Genomic DNA, 18,211 nt, shown 5'->3' on the forward strand with positions numbered 1-18,211 from the left:
GTTATAGGTTGATGAGCGATTATGAGGTGACACTGGTGAACGACAACAGTATGTCCCTTACTATTGTTCATGGCAAACCCCCAGCAGACTAACATGTCATAGTGTACGTGCGAGCAGTCGGTCGACCACAATGTTTATAGGACTCACGGTGTGACAGGCAAGAATTCTATGTCCGGTTCAAGGGGCCAAAAGAGAGTATGTGGCAAGAAACCTCCCTTACCCCAACTCGACATGCTAATCTTCCCCCACAGCACCATTCGAAGGCGGCCTCTGGAAGATACATGTTGAACTACCGGATCAATACCCCTACAAGAGTCCAAGTATTGGATTCGTGAACCGGATATTCCATCCCAACATCGATGAGTTGTATGGTCATGCCCTCCCAGAGTATTCTTTGGGGAATCTGTCCTCAATCTTTGCGTTCTTCCTCCCCTGTGAGCACAAAACTAACGGCATGTTCTCCGCCCAGATCCGGCTCCGTCTGCCTGGACGTTATCAACCAGACATGGTCTCCCATGTACGACATGATCAACATCTTCGAAGTCTTCCTCCCCCAGCTCCTTCGTTACCCGAACCCAACCGACCCCCTAAACGGAGAAGCCGCGGCGTTGATGATGCGGGAACCCAAATCATACGAGGCGAAGGTGAAGGGTAAGTGGGATGCTGCCTCCCGGTGTTAGCCGTGTTGACGGATTTCGGATCGTCCTGCTGACATTCCTGCAGAATACGTCCTCAAATACGCCTCGAGGGAAGCCGCTGATGACGCGGGCGAGGACAGCGAGGAAGAGGAAGAGATGAGTTCGGTTGGTAGCTACGAGTCCGGAGACGACGAGGAACCGGCCGGCAACATGGAGGTGTAGAACGCGGCCTCGAAATTACGATGCACATTTCACAACGGTCCCATCCTCATTTTTTCCTTCCATTCGGCCACTGCGCGTTATTTCCTCGTCCTCGGTGCTTGTTGGCGTATTTGAACCGCCGTGGCGAGGGACTACGATATCATCACATCAGCGGCGTACATGGCACCTGGGACAACTGCTTTCCGTGAAGGGGTTTTCTCAGCACGATCACGTTCCGTCCTTTTTCTCCTTATGTTATTCGGTGACCGTGCGAGGGGTGATATGCGAGGGTGAATAGAGGGTGAATTGAAGTTGTTGAGGCTGAGTGGCCCGGGTGAGGAGTGCTGACATAGTGATGGGAATACGGGCCAGGAAGACATGTAATTGATCGACCCAGCAGTACGGACGGTACATAGATCTGACAGGAATCAATACCACTTCATCTTCAGATGGTCTTTCGCTTCGTATTCGGACCCCGTGAAACCAATAGCTCTGCAAACGGCCGTTACATCCCGACGCTCCTGAGTCGACCCCCTTTTCTCTGCTGGAAGCAGTCTCTCCTTTTGTCTCTCCTTTTGCAGGCTGCAGCAGCTGTTTGGATCAGGACTCCAGAATGGGTTCGGTGCCTGCGGAGTTCGGCCCAACCATGAAGATGCCAAGAAGGCATTGAAGCAGCAGCGCAAGGTTCCTCATCGTTTGGGAAGTTCCGGTATTAGGCCACGCAATCCGCATGAACCAGGGCTCGAGAATAACGAGATGCATGCCTGATGCAACCCATCCATCTGCAGTTTTTATCAAAGGTCCTCGTACGCCGGAACCTACCGGTGCCTACGTAAAAGGAGCATCCGTTTCGAGGTCGCGTTCGCGGATACCATGGAGATGAAGAAGGGCCGATGGCTACTCTATATCTACATTTTTCTCGACTGCTTGGCGTCTTGGCCATGCTGAGGGTTGCTCCATCCAGCCCTCATGAAACAGCAAGGTCGCGTAGATATTATTTCGTACATCGTGCAGGGTTGCCACGTTCACCCCTTGCTCCACGGCGGCCAGGAAGGTGAGGGTAGAGGACAATTCACTATTGCTTACGACGAAAGACGATAATATCGATCGCAGTTTCAGAGATTGGTGTTCGATCTTGGGTTCCTGCGGACGATGCTCAACGAATATTGCAGTGTGGAGTTGTCAATTCCCTTCAATTTCTTGTGATACAGGATACTATGAGCAACTCGGTGGTTCGCAATCTGCGACGTGAAAGACGAGCATGATCCACGATCGAGATCAGAGCTTCTTGCCCATGTATCCGGTACCGAGATTTGATATGCACTCGTGGGCGTTGATCGTTGGATCGACTTCAGGGTCGATCTGCACGCGAAGTTTCAAGAGGCGATATATATTGATTATTAGCACTCACGGCATCAACAATTCCAACCTCCAACGTCCAAGAGATCAAACGATTCCCTGCGAGTTGCGACGGAGTCCAGATTAGAACCATGAGATCTTCGACTCTCGGTTGGAAGCGAGATGCATTTCGGTTGCCATGCTCAAGGCTGAGATTGTGAGACATATCCACTGTTCAGACAAGCGGCATTCAGGGGTCACACCCTCGTTCAGAATTCATTACTTCATTCGCGCTCCCTGGCCACTTTAAAACACGGGATGACGGGATGAACGGGTCGGCAAGGAGACACAGGCCGAATGCGGAATGAGGACTGACTGAACACTGGAGAACAGAAGAAAACATGAGGAAGCTCTGGAGACTTCGACGCTTTTTCTAGAAGTCCCCATGGCACACATGACACATGGGTCTAGCCATCCGTCCGACAGCCTAGGGTGCAACTTGACTCATATACAACGAGCCTATGTATTCCCCACGGCCACGAATTCACGATGGAAGAGAAGTTACTCCGTAGAGAACGCATGAAAATTGACAAGGCATGGCCAAACCATCGGAGTCGTATAAAAGTCTAAAACTGCAACGCACAATATCTTTAATGCATGCAGGCTGAGCGAGCTTTCAATCGTCTACCAAGTCTAATCCAACCTCCTCAGTACGATATCCCAATACCGGGGTTCCTGGGTTTCTTCTAATCCAACCCGGCAGCAATCCTCCTCTTGGGCCTTGGCTCATTGCCATAGAAATTCCTCTAATACGTAGCGGTCTAGCATTATCATCATCGTCAGGTATGAAACCACGAATGTCCGCCGTAGCCGTTCGCCTGATGCGCACGATGCCTAGCATCGGCGTAGCATCCAAATCGGTGCAGTCGACCGCGGTAGGCGCGTCGGCAGGGAGATTCTCGACTCCATCTTCAGTCCGGAAAGGCTAGGGGTTCCGCACGTTCCAGGGGGATCGAGACAGGGTTGCCGGGGCCATTCGCCCTTATTCACCATCGGTCACCCTGAACTGCTGGAGGCTGAGGCCAGAAAGGGATGATACAGTTTGCTCGGCTTGTGATATCGGACCGACGAATATCAAATGGTGGCTTGAACAGGCAATGTCCTGTAACGGACGGAAGGAGAAGTACTCCATTGCTGCGTCCATGGAAGAAAGCTAAGAGAGAACGCCAGGTTCAGGTCCAGTGTCCACAGATCGGTAGTTACTCGGTTCAGTTTTAGCCTTCGCCTTGAATCCCGTATTATTCTTGCCCATTGGCGACAACGTGGAAAACGTGGGTGGTGCCGGGAAGGATTCGTTACATGCAGCAGGGCGAGCCAATACAGAGGACTTAGCATTGGCCTGACTACAAGGGCCACGCCGTAGCGTGACCGTATCCAATCCGGATCCTAATGTGAGAACGCGAGAAGCTGTGACTGACCTTGATCGACAGTAGCGGGCGTTTGATCACTTGGATGTTCTTGGATGCGTGTCCAATTGCCCATCTATCTGTGGCATAAGAGGGTCATTTGCTGGGGCTCCTTCGGATTCTTGGACACTGGAATTGGTATCTCTATTGCATCTTACCAACTCTCCTAAAGAGTCGAGAAACCCGACTCTCGAAACACGAAGAAATCAGCACGAGCTGGTCTTTACGATACTATTTCCCCTCCCTGTCGTACTGGTGGCCTGGTCTTAAACGCAAGTAGACTAGAATACGAATCATGGATGATAGCGGGATTGAAAGTAACCACATGTATTCCGTAGTGGCTTCTCCATCCTCTAGAGTGACGATCACATGAAGTATGTCGTAAAGTAGGCAGTAAGAACACTTAGAACTCCTGACTTTGTATTCCTTTCGCAACTATTCTCTCGCCCTGTCCTACGATCCATGATTTATTCCCACAGGTCGACATCGGAGCCAAGCATTGCAATATAGGTTCTGATCCTGATCGAAGCACGAGACCTTGTCCTCGCCAAGTGCCATACCCTGTTGGATTGCTTCAGCGCCCTGTGTGTCCAGACTCCAGTACGACTGTGAGGCCAGTCTTATCCACATCCTTTTCCTATTACGCTGTCTACCATTTACTCCTAACCACCATTCATCACCCCCTCGACCGATCATACCCCACGAAGACCAGTCCGCGCATCTCACTCGTTGTCGAAGACAGGTTTCTTCTATTGCTAGACACCGATTGGAGCCCTATCCCGTACTGCCTAAGTGGCAATTGAATCCCGCTACTATCTCTTAGCTGTCTCACAATATTAAGGTGCTCCGCTGCCCCACAAACACACAAAGCTTCGCTCCCTTGGGATTGTGCCCGGTATCCGAACCAGCAATCCAGCACCAGTTCTCCATCTTCGCAGTGGTGTGCAAAGAAAAGAACGTCCAGCTGCCAGGAATACGTTCATTCGGGGAATTTCTCAAAAGTCGAACCAGACCCTCAACTACTTGCGGACCTTCCCCGTACCCCGCAGGGACAAAGTCGGTCTCCCAAAACACCCCATCTATCAAGCCCACCACCGAACCAACCCTTCACCATCATCCTCATTACGGACGTGAGACCTGGCTTTGGTCTTTCGGACTCAATTAGAGCTCTCTGTAGGCTGTTTCAATCATACAGAAGACAGTTCAGTCAGCGGTGATTTAATCGCCTCACACTCCTTTGAATCGACAAACAAGGTCTCAGACACCACGTTCCACCTTCATCATCGTCTCACCAGCAGGACCGTAAGCGATCCTCTTAGCCCGCACACGACAGCACATCAATCAATTCGTCCGCTCCAATGCCGAAGCCTTTATAACCTAAATACCGATCCCATCATTGCTTTTCCCCCAGCTGCCCGTCACCAGTATCTTTGATACGACCTGACCCAATGGGCAACTCCAACGGCAAACCCGTCGTCTTCACCGACGAAGTCAACCTCAACCACTTCCGCCTCCTCCGTGTCGTTGGCAAAGGCGCCTTCGGAAAAGTGCGCATCGTCGAGCGCAAGGATACTGGGTTGACATTCGCTCTCAAATACATCCGCAAAGATGAAGTGGTGCGCAGTGAAAGCGTGCGAAACATCATTCGCGAGCGACGCATGCTGGAACATTTGAATCACCCCTTCCTATGCAACCTGCGGTATTCTTTCCAGGACATTGAGTATCTCTATATCGTGGTCGACCTCATGAACGGCGGAGATCTGCGGTTCCACATCTCAAGGAAAGCGTTTACGGAAGAGGCGGTCCGTTTTTGGATTGCGCAGCTCGGTTGCGCCCTAAAATACATTCACGGGCAAGGAATCGTACATCGGGACGTGAAGCCAGATAACGTCTTGCTGGATTCGGAGGGCCATGTCCATTTGGCAGACTTTGTGAGTGCATTCCTGAATAGAAGAGTCGATCGGTATTGACTGTGCTGAAGAACGTCGCCTCCGATTTCACGCCCCATAAACCATTGAACAGCAAATCCGGAACGCTGGCCTATCTTGCGCCAGAGGTATACCGAGCCAAGGGCTATTCATGCGAGGTGGACTGGTGGTCATTGGGCGTGCTCTTCTACGAATGCATATACAACCGAGTACGACGCACTAGTCCCAGTTACCGAACTACCAGCTAATTGAATCAACAGAGACCCTTCGACTCCAGCCCGGGCGAACCTCTTGCTCAGAAGATCATGAAGGGAGACGTGCACTATCCCGTCACAACTCCACCTGTCACAATGGTCTGCCTACACGCTATCAGCTCACTGCTTGAGAAGGATAGGAAACAACGTATCGGAGCCAAAAGCTTTGAATCCTTCATCGATAACCCTTTCTTCCGTCCGATCGACTTCGCTGCACTAGAGCGAAAAGAGATTGAGCCGATCTTCGTCCCTTCAAGCGAAAAGACCAATTTCGATGCCACCTACGACCTAGAGGAGCTCCTGCTTGAAGAAGCACCCCTCGAGGCTCGAGCACGGAGACAGAAACCCCGAGAACAACTGAAGGACGACGCCACAGCGCAAGAAATCCGTGCCGAGGAACTACACAAGATGATTGAAAAGTTCTTCGAGCCCTTTAATTATACCAATGCAACTTACAGTCAACCCTCTCCGACCACCACCTCACCGCATCCCTCGTCGAGCGACTCACCAAACGAATGGCCCTCTTCTTCCGCACCACGCCCTATCTCCCGTGACCCTTCCAGCACCGCGCTCGACGATCCGCACCTTCGCGCCGCCCCTGCCCCACCTGCCACCCGCCGCGGCCGTTCCGCTACCACCTCACCCTCTGGATCTCCTCCCCTATTCAACCCACCCCTACCACATCCCCCGACATCCGACCCGCGAGGCGCTCTCCACCCGTCCTCCCCGCAGTCCGGTGGTTATTACGACCACGGCGGCGCCGACGCACCCTTCGATCCCAACGACCCCCACGGCCGATCGCACCAGCTCCGACACGGCTCGACCCGCTCGCATCATCACCACCACCGCGACCGCGACCCCGACGAGCAACTCGAGAGACCCGAGCGCAGCGGCCAGACGTCGCACCCCCGGCGCGGCAACACGCGGAGCACGTCCGTCGGCGGCGGCGTGCAGATGGTGCTCGATCCGGGCGCCAGCTGGAGCGAGCTGGGCGTTCGCGAGTTGCCAGGCTCGACGGTGGTCTCCGGGAGCTCGGAACATCGGTTGGGAGGCGGCGGCGGGCCGAGGCAGCCGGGGTCGGTGCTGGGGTTCCTGTCGCGGAAGAAGGGGCGGGATCGAAGTCCCAAGGCGAAGGAGAGGGGCGTGTTGGGGAAGGAGGGGGCGAGGCAGATCGTTGGGGGGTGAGGGAGAGGTGGCGGTGGCTTGATGCGTGGAAATCGATCCGAATCTCCGCTCTCTCTCTCGTTCTCCCTAGGTCTCACCATGCATCTTTCGGTATCATTATATCCACACGGGAATTCGGTCGGGATTCGGCCAGAGCACACCAGGCGTTGTTTTTTTCGCGTTCTTTCCATTTTCAATACTAGGAGCGCACGAGGCAAGAGCCGGTACTAATTTCACGGTCGTTCCTTCGGTTGGCATAGCGCGAGAGAGGCCGCCACACGCGTCGCGATTAACGGTTCTCACTGGAAACGGAAGCACCGGCGTCAGGACTGTTTGCTGCGGTTCACATTCATTCTCTTCATTGACGATGCAAGTACACGACGACCTTAGCATGTTTTCTTAATAAGCGAGCGGAGCGTGAGGTTTTCAGGAGGAGATCCGGCAGCAGGATTCACTTTGGGTGCTGCTTGCATCTTAGATGGGAGGGATGGGTCGGACGGGTGGGGTGGGATGGGTTAAGGGGCAGGCTTGTGTAAAAGTAATAATGTAGATACCATACACAGTCTTAGTAATTGGAGAATACCTTATCATGCCTTTGGCTGCTTCAAATCCGTAGGCTGAGATAATGCCATAGCTGTCTCCGCTGATCGCGATAGGGAATCCGGCAGTGCGTATATCGACTTCCACAGTCCGCTCAAGTGGCGGATGGATATACTACCATAAGTGGAGTTTTATCCGAAAGCGCTCCAATTCTTGGACTATTATTCATCAACAAAGCATATTTAAAGTCTCAATACCAAATCAAAACATTTGAAATAGATCACTTAATTTTATTCTTGTCTTGTTGAACAGATCCTTTCAACGCTCTTCCAGTGGTCCGTCCCATTTGCCAGTTCAGCTCCGACATTGAACTTCCGGTTATCTTTCACTTGGATGAAATCGGCTTCGTCATGGCAGTCAACCCGACCAATATACCAAATAACATAACGGCAGAGACCAATGCAGCTTCTACTGATGAGAGACGTTCGTTGGTGAACCGTCAGCTACCATCTATGGTGCTGTCGGATGGGGCAGAGAGCTCGATGACGGGACCGCCATTACCCTTTCCACACTACTTGAATAGCGAAGGGAAGGCGAGATATCGCTTCACAGTGGAGGGAAGTGCTGTGAGTATGTGGCAGGTTTCATTATATTCTTAGGTTCAGTCAAAATGGATCCTTTTGTTGCATGTTTTCTCTCATCTTGAGACCAGTCCGTACACGTCGTATTCCAACTGCTTCTTATAATCAGTCTTGGTAGTGATGGGCAATAGTCCGTCGTCTATATCTGTATATTCCATGAAAAACGCTTCGCCCTGCTAACGGACGCCCTAGTCACTGGCGGCACTGGTACGCTCGCCCTGAACTGTGCCCGTGCTCTCCTTGAACACGGCTGTTCTGGACTCGCTCTCCTAGACCGCCAGCCTCCATCCGACCCTACAATCCGAGCCGCGCTCTCCTCCCTTACTACAGACTTCCCTTCCTCCACAGTCCTGGTCCTCCAAGCCGACGTCACCGACGAAGCGAGCGTCCGCCGAGCCCTGGAAGAAGCAAAAGCGTCGCTGGATGATATCACCATCTGCTGCTGCTTTGCCGGGGTGGTGGACTGCCAACATGCAGTGGACCTGGACGTCGACCGATGGCGGCAGACCATCGACGTGAATCTGACCGGATCGTACGTCACGGCACGGGCAGTCGCGCGGGAGATGATGGCGGCGCAGACGGGTGGGTCGATTGTGTTCATTGCGTCGATTTCAGGGCATATCGTCAACTTTCCGCAGCCGCAGGCGAGCTATAATGTCTCGAAGGCGGGAGTGCTCCACTTGACCAAGTGTCTTGCAGCGGAGTGGGCGAGGTACGGTATCCGAGTGAACTCAATTTCGCCAGGGTATATGGATACGATCTTGAATGAAGGCCCGGGACTTGCGGCGGCGAGGGAGCAGTGGAATGCTAGGAATCCGATGGGAAGGATGGGGACGCCGGAAGAGTTGGCGGGGCCATTGATTATGCTCTGCTCTTATGCAGGATCGTTCATCAATGGCGCAGACATTGTTGTCGATGGTGAGTTGAGGTGCTACCCACGTACTTTGGGATTTCTCACTGACCGATTCCTAGGCGGAGCTTGCGTCTTCTGAGGATTGAAAAGCTATCCACGCTCTGAAATACTGACAATAGAGGTATGAAACGGAACGCTTGGGGAGGGGTTAGTGGATCCGATGTTTGTGAAATACACTTCACATAGGAACGTGGTCCAATCCAAAGTGTTATTCATTCCTCCGCATCGCTCATAAGCCAATCTGGTTCAGCGTCTTCATCTTCCGGATCGTGTGACGCTAGCGAGCCTGCATCAATGTCCGATATTTTGGCGTCTTGATTCGAGACAGGATCAGATTCCTCTGGGATAAAGCCCCCTCCAAGACATCCATATTCTTCCAAGGGAGCTTCACTCTTCATGAGCACATCCGCAGTTCTTTGGCGCTCTCCAACCACGGCAAATGAGTCTTCAATGAGTCGGTTCTTTCCCTTCCCTTCAGTTGCAATCCCCTTTAAATCAAAACTTGGGCCGGGAGTGAGCATCGATGCTCGGTTTGAGCTGCTCGTCTGAGCATGTTTCGACCTGTCCACCTCCTCTTTCCTAGTTGATGGAGTTCTTGTCGCACCCAGGTCAAGGTCATCATACCAGTCAACGATGTTCTGCATTGGTCGTTCAATCCAGACTCGCCTTTTCTTATTGGGTGCATATGAACTTAGATCTGTGTTTTCAAATCCAACGAGATCCTCGTTGAGGGGCAACAGTCGAGTCGGCTGGTCCGTTTGATGTACCGCGCTTTCGTCATCATAAGGTTGGCGCCGTTGTTCCATCTCCTGAGCCGGATCATGAACGTCCGAAGCATCATCCATAATCTGCTCCCCCCCTTCCACTTCACCGTGCTCTTCTTTAATTCTCTTTGCGATTTTCATACCCGTGATGAATCGCCTCCAGAGTGATAACAGCAGGAATGACCTCTCTGTCTCCTTCGACTTGCTCTCGGCGTACTGGAGCCCCTCCACCACTGCCTCTACCGCCTCTTGATACTCTGCAGCGACAATCGCACCCTGCACAACTGCCGATCCTGTGCGACCTTGGAATTGAAATCCCGTAACTGCATCGGCATAATCCACACCGACGAGTCTTGCGGCCCTAGCAGCAAGAGGAGCGCGAATGTGCACGCCTCCAGCTGGAATCATGGATGGAACGTAGATGTCAAGGTTACGGTAGGCATTCTTCGGGACACGACCACCTACAACCGGTGGAGGGATGTATAGTTCGGTCTGGAACAGTGCGTACAACGGCTTCCTTTCATCATCATCGTCTTCTTCATCAAGAGAAGCATCGGAATGCCCTCGTCTGGAACGCTGGGCGGCCCTCCTCCTAAACGCGTATTTCAGAGGCTGTTCGCCTTCCTATGAAGCTTCGTTAGGACACAGCATTTACTCTTCGAGAGACAGGTACTTGCCTTCACTTCTCTACCAAGACGAAACCACTTGTCTGCGCTTCGTACAATATGGACATCGCGTCGTCTATACACCGCTTCTTGTCTGCCTGATGCATTGCCGCCGGTATTAACTCGACCCGCCTCTTGCTTCGGATACAAGATTTCACTCTGCTTCAAGTGCCGTTCGAGCACGTAGTAAGGATGATCCTTGAAATCTTGCACATTGCGTGGCATCGGCTCCTGGGCTTCCTTCGAAGCCAATTCTGCGACTTCAACTTGATCTCTCGCTTTCAAGGTCTGTCTTTTAAACATTTTCATCGCCCTTTTGAGCCACAATTCGCCACCCTCGATGCTCTCCACCCGAAGGCGTCTAGTCTTGCCAACGAATGCTTTGGCATATCTCCTAGTCACGTCTCTAGCAACGCCGTCTTTCTCGAACGCAATCACGTAGGCCATGACATTTTGCTTGTATGCCAGCGGCGGTTCGAGTTTCGATGGTTTACCAACAGTATAAGTCGCATGAGGATCCACGGGCACCCATTTCTGGATGTGTTTATTGAATGCCTCAACCCAAAAAACCGGAAAGCTCTCATGAATCGTCTTTTTTTGAACTTGTGAGGGAGCTTTTCCGAGGTCCATAGACGACGACTCCTCAAATATTCTGCGCCCGCTAGTACGTGAAATCCCCGAGGCGTTCATGAGTCCTGCCCTCGCCCGGGGTGGTGGTATTGATATTGAAACCTTGGTCTCAGGCTGCTCTGCTGGACCTTTAGCATCGTCCTCCGAATCGTAGATATAAATGGTCTTCTTCGTATTCGAAGGTGTACGACCGGTCGTTGTAGATGGGGCAGAAACGAGATTGAGCATCTGCAAAGAGCAAACGAGCCGAGTCTGGACGCCAATCGAACGCAAAAAGGCGCAGAGAAGTGCTGCGCCAGTATCCTGAGAGCCTTCAAGAGTTTCTGCAGCGCTGTAGAACCCACCACGGCTGATTCGTGGTTCTACATGCTCGGGAAGTTCGAATTCTCGGACCTCCTGGGTTGACCTTGCCCACCTAGGTGCTCGCTGGCCAACGGAAGTGATTCGATATTTCGTCCTCCACATCTGACATACCTGCGTCAGGCCGTCTGTGAAAGACGCTGTCTTAACTGCCTGGCTTCCCGATCTATCTGGAAACAGCAACCTCCGCATTTTCGGGTCCCCAAGGCCCCTTAATTTATCATGTACCTCTCCGAGGTTACACCAATGGTTGCGGAGGAACCCGTGGGCAAGAAGACAGAGAAAATGAAGCTTATGGACTTCGGTTCTGATCCGCTTGTCAAGCAAAGGTTGGGTGCGCGGTCTCACTAGCTTTTGCTGATGCTTTGCAGGCGTTTCCCCGAGGACGATGGAGAGATCTTCTTGGTCTTCTGATCCGTCATCTACAGCATCTTCAAGCTCCGCAGACTCATCAAGGCCAACCTCCTCCCAGTCCATTTCACTCTCGTCCGACTCTGCTTCTTCTTGCTGCTCCTCGGCCCCGGGAACCCTGTCTCCGATGCCGCGCAAACGATAGGGATGGGGCTTATCAGGTTCAATATCAGATTCGTCATCCTTTTTGATATCTTTGCTTGCAGAGCCGATTGACGAATTCGCTGTCACAGCGCTCTTTGCAGTTTGCCTCCTCTTTCTCGGCCGTTCGGAGTCATCTGCCGAAGTTGGGTCTGATGCTGCATCAGCTAGCATCTCACCGTAAATATCGGGCTTAGAGGTTGTTGCGGATTTGCCTTTCCTGCCACGAGGGGCCACGCCGCCACGAGTTCGTCCTGGTTTTCGCGGCATCTTCAAGCGCACTGTTTCGAAGGAGTCCTGAAACGTCCGTGTATCGTCCCAAGGCTGTCACAGCCTATAAAAGCATTGGAAAGCCGCTCCGAATTTAATAAGAATATAATATGACAGGAGTAGATACACCTGTGGTCACGAATAAACAATGATTGGCCGGCAAGGTGCATCATGACCTTGTCGTCCTTCAGTTTGGTGTGGAACCCGATCCTGGAATGTTGAGTTTCCAATTATGCTAGCTAACACAATATCGAAACGGTCGTCGCGTAACGAAAACGCGAATGACACGCTTTTTGAGGGCGCTGCGACCGTGATGCGCAAATATCAACTTGACTCTCATCATTTCGTGAGAACGGTGACGTTGAAATCGCGGAATCACATGATTAGTTATTGCCTGAGCACCTTAATTGGAGGATTGCATAATTAGCTAAGTGGGCTTGGTCAAGGCTCAGATCTATCCATTAATTCATTTCCTAATACCACTCACGCCACTTACCAGAGCGAATTCGGCCTCTTTTTAGCTCGATGAGCTTTTTACAACGCTGAGACACTTCACTAATATATCCACGAATTGTTCGTTGACCAAATGAGACCCCATCTTCGTTTATTCGCCGGGGAGATGGCTGTAATATAGGGCTTTCGAAATCGTTGATCTCCCGCCCATTTCTTTACATTTCGTTGTACTTTTTCCCTTTAACATTGAATTCGAGGGCTTGTTCATCGTACCATTGGTAACGGAGAGGATTTGATGGGTTTAATAAGCGATGGATATCTGAATCGCTTATTCTAGAGGGCTGTCCGAGACGTGTACTAAGCTTACGAGTCTTTCGATATGCGGCTCGACCATACTCTTTGCATTGTATATTAAGCCAAGTTCGACCTGTTGATGGAGGGATCTCTATTCCATCTCTTTTACAAAAACTGTTGTTAAAAGAAGACCTTTTCGGAAGCGCGTTGTAGGCATCAAAGAATCGCGTTTTCCGTACAGTATTGTATTCAAATCGGTTAGGATTCTCTGTGGTAGGCATTGTTGTATAATTCGCGATAGAAAAACATAAGTGTGAGGCTGAAGTAATGTTGACGGGGACCTTGGGCGACGCCCCTACTGAGCCTTGCCCGATTGGGATTGAATACATCGACTCTGATCACCTCAGGGCTCCCTGATGTCATTGTTCAGTGTAGATTAGTTCAGAAACCGTATCTAATTTGGGCCTCCCGCATTTTAAACCCGTGGGTAGAAATACGTTGAAAAAATCCGCCATCGGATAGGCAGTCAAAGACCGACAAGAGCTAGGACATCCACACCCCTCATCATCACATCCACCGTGGCTGCATTGCCAGGAACTTTCCCTCATCTCATATCTGCATTCTGTTAAGAGCCACATAACGAACCCCACTGTGCCGCCCACCATGACCGAACCCACCCCCCTCCCCAACGCTGCCTCCCACCTCTCCGCCCCGGAAATCCGCGCCCTCTTTGCCAACCACTTCGGTGCCACCCACGGCGAGGAACGCGGCCGCAAATGGGACGAGCTCTGGCAGAACAACTTCACACCGTGGGATCAGGGCGAGCCCAACCCGGCTCTCGTCGACCTGGTTGACAGCTCCCATCCGAAGAATTCGTGCATTCCGGGGCCGGTCGTGCTGGATGGGCAGGGGAATGTTGTTAGGAGACGACGGGCGCTCGTGCCGGGGTGTGGGAAGGGTTACGATGTGCTTTTATTTGCGGCGAAGGGGTATGATGCGGTGGGGTTGGAGTATTCGGCGAAGGCGGTGGAGCAGTGTGAGGCGGAGAGGAGGCGATCGGAGGAGAATGGGTGGGAGGTCTACAAAGCGGGTCAGTACGGGAAGGGACGTGTGATGTTTTTGGAGGGAGACTTCTTTGCGAAGGAGTGGCAGAAAGACCAGCAGTGGGATTTAATTTACGATTACACTGTGAGCGCCGATTTGCTCCTCGACGATGATATGGCGGAATTGACGTGACTAGTTTCTCTGCGCGATGGAGCCGTCGATGAGACCCGCATGGGCGAGGCGAATGAGCGAACTGCTGACAAGGGACGGAAGGCTGGTGTGCTTGGAGTTTCCATTATACAAAGACACTACTTCTGGCGGTCCACCATGGGGACTCACTCCGGGAATATACGCCGCACATCTTGGGCATCCCGGGTTAGACATCCCATACGGTGAAGATAGAAAGCCGGATGAAGACGAGGTGAAGAAGCTGGGATCAGGGGAAGTATCGCCGCTTGAGCGAACAGAGCACTGGCAACCGGATCGAACTTTCAAACTTGGTCAAGGAACGGATTACTTGAGCATATGGAAGAAAGTGGATTGAGAAGCCCGATGGGGGATGGGAATCACGAGGAGCGGCAAGCGAGGTGTTTGCAAGTGTTTTTATTGGATTCTAAGCATATGGCTTGCACTCCTTCCCTGATGCTTTGCATCTTGTGCAGTCACCCTGTGAGTTCGAGAATGCCGAAAACGGCATTCCGAACATAATCGAGCTGCCCATTAACCTAGAACCGCCCCTTCAGGCCTTGGTATCTCGCAACTTCTCCAGCGCGGCCACTTTCCGTTCCAAGATCGTCCGTGCTCCGTTGGTGAGCACGTCCAACGCCAACTTCGGGCTGCTCTCGGTGCTTCCATTGCTCAACGCTGCATTGGGCTCTGGCCCACAGTCTTTGAGCACACGTTTCGCGTCGTTAATGGCGACGTCCAACAATCTCGGTGCCCCGTCCGTTCGGCTTAGATAGAGCCAGTGGATGATATCCCCGAACTCCCGCATGTCATACTCTAGCGCATACGAGATGAAGTCCCGCGATCGGAAATATGTCCGCTCACTGTAATAGCGGCTCGGATGTACCGAGTCTTCCAAGTTGACACGCGCCTCGTAGCCAGCTTCGTTAAAGTACGGCTCGCGCACCAGAATCAGAGCTTGGATGCTCACGAGGAGCTGGAGGATGGTGCTCTTGGCCCCGTTCCAGGATTCGGTGTTCGAGCCGGAGGTCCAGGTACCGAGGAGACTCAGGCAAATGGTGCCGTCCTCGTAGAGATTCGGGTTGATTGCGCCTTCGCCTTTGGTATTCCAGGAGTGGAAAAATGCTTTGGGAGGGAGCGTGGGGAAGTCGGGTTGAAGGTATAGATCGACCATAAATGGTGCCTGCTCATACGGGGTTCCGGGTGGTCCGATGATTAGAGCGCGGTAGAAGTCGAGGCGGGATGACGAGGAGCGGATGTAGATACCAGGAGGAAGGGACTTTCGGAGGATGTCGTTCTCTTTTTTGACTCTGCGGAGGAACGTGCTGTTGATCGTGGGTGGCTCGGATTGAAAGGCATGATCTCTGAGAGGGCCGTCTATGATATCGAATTGAGGAATCGGAGAAGGCTGATCAGCACCTGGGAGTGGAGGAATGTCTGTTGTTGATGGAAGGTCCGCAGAGAGTGCCGGTTCGGTAGTCGCGTAATCAACAGCTGGTGTCTCAGGCAATTGACCATCGGCATCCGTCATCGAGGTGTCAGGGTCTGGGTTGTCATCCGTGGATGATACGATTCCCTCATCGTCGTCTCCATCAAAAGATTCGTCCTCAGTCTCCCATCCATCCGAGTCCATGGAGTGGTCCAACTCCTCCAAAATTTCCCTTCTAGACCCAAGGAGCGAAGGCCACGCTAGCTCCGATTGATCGGACAGGTCGTCGCTAATAGGTTGGCTCATTAGGTCGTCATCATCACTTTCCTCGTCAAACTCGCTGAACCGGTCCTCAAGCCCGAAGACAATCGTGGTATCGTCCAGCGGGACCTTCACATCAACCACCTCTTCCAAGGCACTCAGCCTAACACTCACTAGCCCATCTTCTAAGCCAAGGTTGACCACTTCTCCAAACCAGTCCTTCGGGTGCCGCTTCTGACCACCACCTCCACCCATCCTCGACTCGATACAGACGAAGTCTCCGGGATGTCGCATCAGAGCATCCATGCCATCGATGTCGTAGATAGTGATCTCTTCCGCTTGAGGATTGAGCGGGCCGAGCTGCGGGTTCGGTAGCAGGGTCGATTGCTTTTCAGCGACGCCGTGCTCCTTGCTCTCATACTCCATGTATCGCACGTCCACCTCGGAGAACCAACGGACCATGGCCGTTCGCTGCGCGGAGTTCACGGACTGGAGGAGACCCACCTTTGCTGGCTTTTTGATCCAGTCTTCCTCTCCACCGAGCAGTTCGCGGGTCATGACCACATCACCAGGTGCGTACACGGCCATGTCCAACAGATGTCGTTGGGGGATAAGCGATTTTGCTGGCTCCCGCGTTACCGTGTTGTCCTGCCAGAGAACCGTGCATTCCGTCTGAGTTTCGATGATCTCGAAACAGTTCAGATCGAACCCCTTTGCCGCTTCTCGGGATACTTTCTGCAATACGCCTCTCTTTTTGCCCGGTGAGACGAGGTCATCCGGATCTGAATATTTTGCGGAAGCTGCTGGCAGGTCCCGGAATCTGACAAAGGTACCGTATGGAAGGTCATCTTTCTCGCTCCGAAATTCTGAGCCCGAAACCGACGATGGAAGACGTGAAGGATCGTAGATGATTGCGTCACCATTCACCACGAGCTCCGAATCCAATTCCTCGGGAGGGGCTTGGACGCTTGATTGACTCATATCTTTGCTGCTGCGGTGCCAATCCACCAGGAGGGCCTTGGTTTGAACCTTGTACACGAATCCTTTGGGCTCAATATTGGGATTGTATGCCCCGAAAACCCACGTTCCGAGACGGAGGTTGTGTTTTTTGGTCTGGACATGATCACCGACTTGAAAGACCGTCGTTTCGTCGGAATGCAGCGCAGGATGTACGTGTTGGACACTGTCTAGATCCTTCGGCTCCACGACGCTTCCATCTGACAGGCCCACGTATACGGTTTCATACATGTCGACTATGCGTCCGACCCATCCCTTGTACAGGACGATATTCTTGGGCTTGTAATCTTCAGCGATGACAAGTTCCTCTGCCGGGATCCCATGCAGTACGTTGGATTGTGTTAGGTCGATCGGGCCTTCCCGATGTTGGAGAAACTGGATCGTCCCGTTCACTTCGCTTGCGACAGGTGCAAGTGAGGCGGTACTCCGCTTTCCAAGGATGACTCCGGCCATCTGGTCATTAACATCTCTTAGGACCGGATCGGTCAGCACATGTAATCGGTCGACAACTTCCAACCCCGGCTCCTTCATCAGCATGAAGCCGAGAGAAAGATCGTCTGATGAACATAAATGCCAGTGCACGAGAACCGTCTCGGGTGGGGGTATTCCGGATCGGAAGAACTCGTTGAGGTCATCGGAGGAGACTGAAGAGTGCCGTGTAATTTCCTCGCCATGTCGTAGGGGATGTGGTTGATGTGAATCGATTTCGGTATGGGTAGATTCGACTTGACCCAGCGAGCGCGGATCTGCTGGTATGCGGACCAAGTCCTCAACAAAGACCTTAATATGCATCAGCGCAACGTCCGGCTGAGTATGCTGCAAGTGACTTACCGTGGATTTGTACCTCGTATTGTGTGCCATTATGCCAACACCCAGCCAGATCTCTCTTGAAGGAAGGAGTGTGACCGATAAAGACGGTGCCAGAAGATTTGCACGGTTGGAGAACACGGAATATGGTGTGTTAGGAGGCCCCCGAACGGATATGGAGTGTCTTGGAGGGGTTGAAGTGGCGCCCTATATCAGCAGTCATGTCCAGAAGATGTGAGACGGCATTTTGCCACGATGGAAGCGTGATATGGATGTTGCAACAGCGAATGAGCGTCGGATGTGCTAGGCAGTGATCGGGTCAGGAATAGAATACGAATCACCAACGCATGAAGTTTGGCGTTTGTCGGTTATGGCATGGAATAATCCTGATATGAT

General features: G+C 52.4%; 7 protein-coding genes across 7 annotated transcripts; 4 read left to right on the top strand and 3 right to left on the bottom strand.

Moving 5' to 3' along the window:
- Nucleotides 1-8: 8 nt before the first annotated feature.
- Nucleotides 9-860, top strand: P152DRAFT_395790 (uncharacterized protein; the record flags this gene model as incomplete). The annotated part of the gene is made up of 5 exons (XM_033676322.1): nucleotides 9-52; nucleotides 158-195; nucleotides 252-366; nucleotides 470-651; nucleotides 724-860. Coding segments are annotated over 5 exons (516 nt in total), but the record flags the coding sequence as incomplete, so codon positions are not given.
- A 4,231-nt stretch (nucleotides 861-5,091) lies between these two features.
- Nucleotides 5,092-7,010, top strand: P152DRAFT_448729 (kinase-like protein; the record flags this gene model as incomplete). The annotated part of the gene is made up of 3 exons (XM_033678074.1): nucleotides 5,092-5,574; nucleotides 5,625-5,780; nucleotides 5,832-7,010. The coding sequence occupies 3 exons, from the start codon at nucleotides 5,092-5,094 to the stop codon at nucleotides 7,008-7,010; spliced, it is 1,818 nt and encodes a 605-aa protein (XP_033535055.1).
- A 783-nt stretch (nucleotides 7,011-7,793) lies between these two features.
- Nucleotides 7,794-9,243, top strand: P152DRAFT_415419 (NAD(P)-binding protein). The gene is made up of 3 exons (XM_033677048.1): nucleotides 7,794-8,159; nucleotides 8,363-9,088; nucleotides 9,143-9,243. The coding sequence occupies exons 1-3, from the start codon at nucleotides 7,940-7,942 to the stop codon at nucleotides 9,160-9,162; spliced, it is 966 nt and encodes a 321-aa protein (XP_033535056.1). The 5' UTR covers nucleotides 7,794-7,939; the 3' UTR covers nucleotides 9,163-9,243.
- Nucleotides 9,034-12,440, bottom strand: P152DRAFT_318991 (Rad4-domain-containing protein). The gene is made up of 2 exons (XM_033675200.1): nucleotides 10,525-12,440; nucleotides 9,034-10,471 (listed from the first exon to the last, which is right to left on the bottom strand). The coding sequence occupies exons 1-2, from the start codon at nucleotides 12,322-12,324 to the stop codon at nucleotides 9,296-9,298; spliced, it is 2,976 nt and encodes a 991-aa protein (XP_033535057.1). The 5' UTR covers nucleotides 12,325-12,440; the 3' UTR covers nucleotides 9,034-9,295.
- Nucleotides 12,441-12,793: 353 nt separating this feature from the next.
- On the bottom strand, nucleotides 12,794-13,408 carry P152DRAFT_319002 (uncharacterized protein). Its single transcript, XM_033675201.1, has one exon. The coding sequence runs from the start codon at nucleotides 13,350-13,352 to the stop codon at nucleotides 12,993-12,995; it is 360 nt and encodes a 119-aa protein (XP_033535058.1). The 5' UTR covers nucleotides 13,353-13,408; the 3' UTR covers nucleotides 12,794-12,992.
- Nucleotides 13,409-13,484: 76 nt separating this feature from the next.
- P152DRAFT_513656 (S-adenosyl-L-methionine-dependent methyltransferase) lies at nucleotides 13,485-14,753 on the top strand. Its single transcript, XM_033682811.1, has 2 exons — nucleotides 13,485-14,259; nucleotides 14,312-14,753. The coding sequence occupies exons 1-2, from the start codon at nucleotides 13,735-13,737 to the stop codon at nucleotides 14,657-14,659; spliced, it is 873 nt and encodes a 290-aa protein (XP_033535059.1). The 5' UTR covers nucleotides 13,485-13,734; the 3' UTR covers nucleotides 14,660-14,753.
- P152DRAFT_434517 (uncharacterized protein) lies at nucleotides 14,464-18,203 on the bottom strand. The gene is made up of 2 exons (XM_033677490.1): nucleotides 17,840-18,203; nucleotides 14,464-17,788 (listed from the first exon to the last, which is right to left on the bottom strand). The coding sequence occupies exons 1-2, from the start codon at nucleotides 17,867-17,869 to the stop codon at nucleotides 14,855-14,857; spliced, it is 2,964 nt and encodes a 987-aa protein (XP_033535060.1). The 5' UTR covers nucleotides 17,870-18,203; the 3' UTR covers nucleotides 14,464-14,854.
- Between the last annotated feature and the right edge of the window lie 8 nt (nucleotides 18,204-18,211).

The sequence above is a fragment of the Eremomyces bilateralis genome, assembly GCF_010015585.1.
Source record: "Eremomyces bilateralis CBS 781.70 unplaced genomic scaffold P152scaffold_7, whole genome shotgun sequence".
In the NCBI taxonomy this organism is placed as follows: domain Eukaryota; kingdom Fungi; phylum Ascomycota; class Dothideomycetes; order Eremomycetales; family Eremomycetaceae; genus Eremomyces; species Eremomyces bilateralis.

Excerpts from the sequence above, each read along its gene's own strand:
- P152DRAFT_318991 (XM_033675200.1), bottom strand. The coding sequence starts at position 12,324 with ATGCCGCGAAAACCAGGACGAACTCGTGGCGGCGTGGCCCCTCGTGGC. Across the intron at positions 10,472-10,524 it reads GTCTTGGTAGAGAAGTGAAG|GAAGGCGAACAGCCTCTGAA; the intron begins GCAAGTACCTGT and ends GAAGCTTCATAG.
- P152DRAFT_434517 (XM_033677490.1), bottom strand. The coding sequence starts at position 17,869 with ATGGCACACAATACGAGGTACAAATCCACG. Across the intron at positions 17,789-17,839 it reads ATACGAGGTACAAATCCACG|GTCTTTGTTGAGGACTTGGT; the intron begins GTAAGTCACTTG and ends ATGCATATTAAG.
- P152DRAFT_319002 (XM_033675201.1), bottom strand. The coding sequence starts at position 13,352 with ATGCCTACCACAGAGAATCCTAACCGATTTGAATACAATACTGTACGG.
- P152DRAFT_415419 (XM_033677048.1), top strand. The coding sequence starts at position 7,940 with ATGGCAGTCAACCCGACCAATATACCAAATAACATAACGGCAGAGACC. Across the intron at positions 8,160-8,362 it reads AGTGGAGGGAAGTGCTGTGA|TCACTGGCGGCACTGGTACG; the intron begins GTATGTGGCAGG and ends CGGACGCCCTAG. Across the intron at positions 9,089-9,142 it reads CGCAGACATTGTTGTCGATG|GCGGAGCTTGCGTCTTCTGA; the intron begins GTGAGTTGAGGT and ends ACCGATTCCTAG.
- P152DRAFT_513656 (XM_033682811.1), top strand. The coding sequence starts at position 13,735 with ATGACCGAACCCACCCCCCTCCCCAACGCTGCCTCCCACCTCTCCGCC. Across the intron at positions 14,260-14,311 it reads ATTTAATTTACGATTACACT|TTTCTCTGCGCGATGGAGCC; the intron begins GTGAGCGCCGAT and ends TGACGTGACTAG.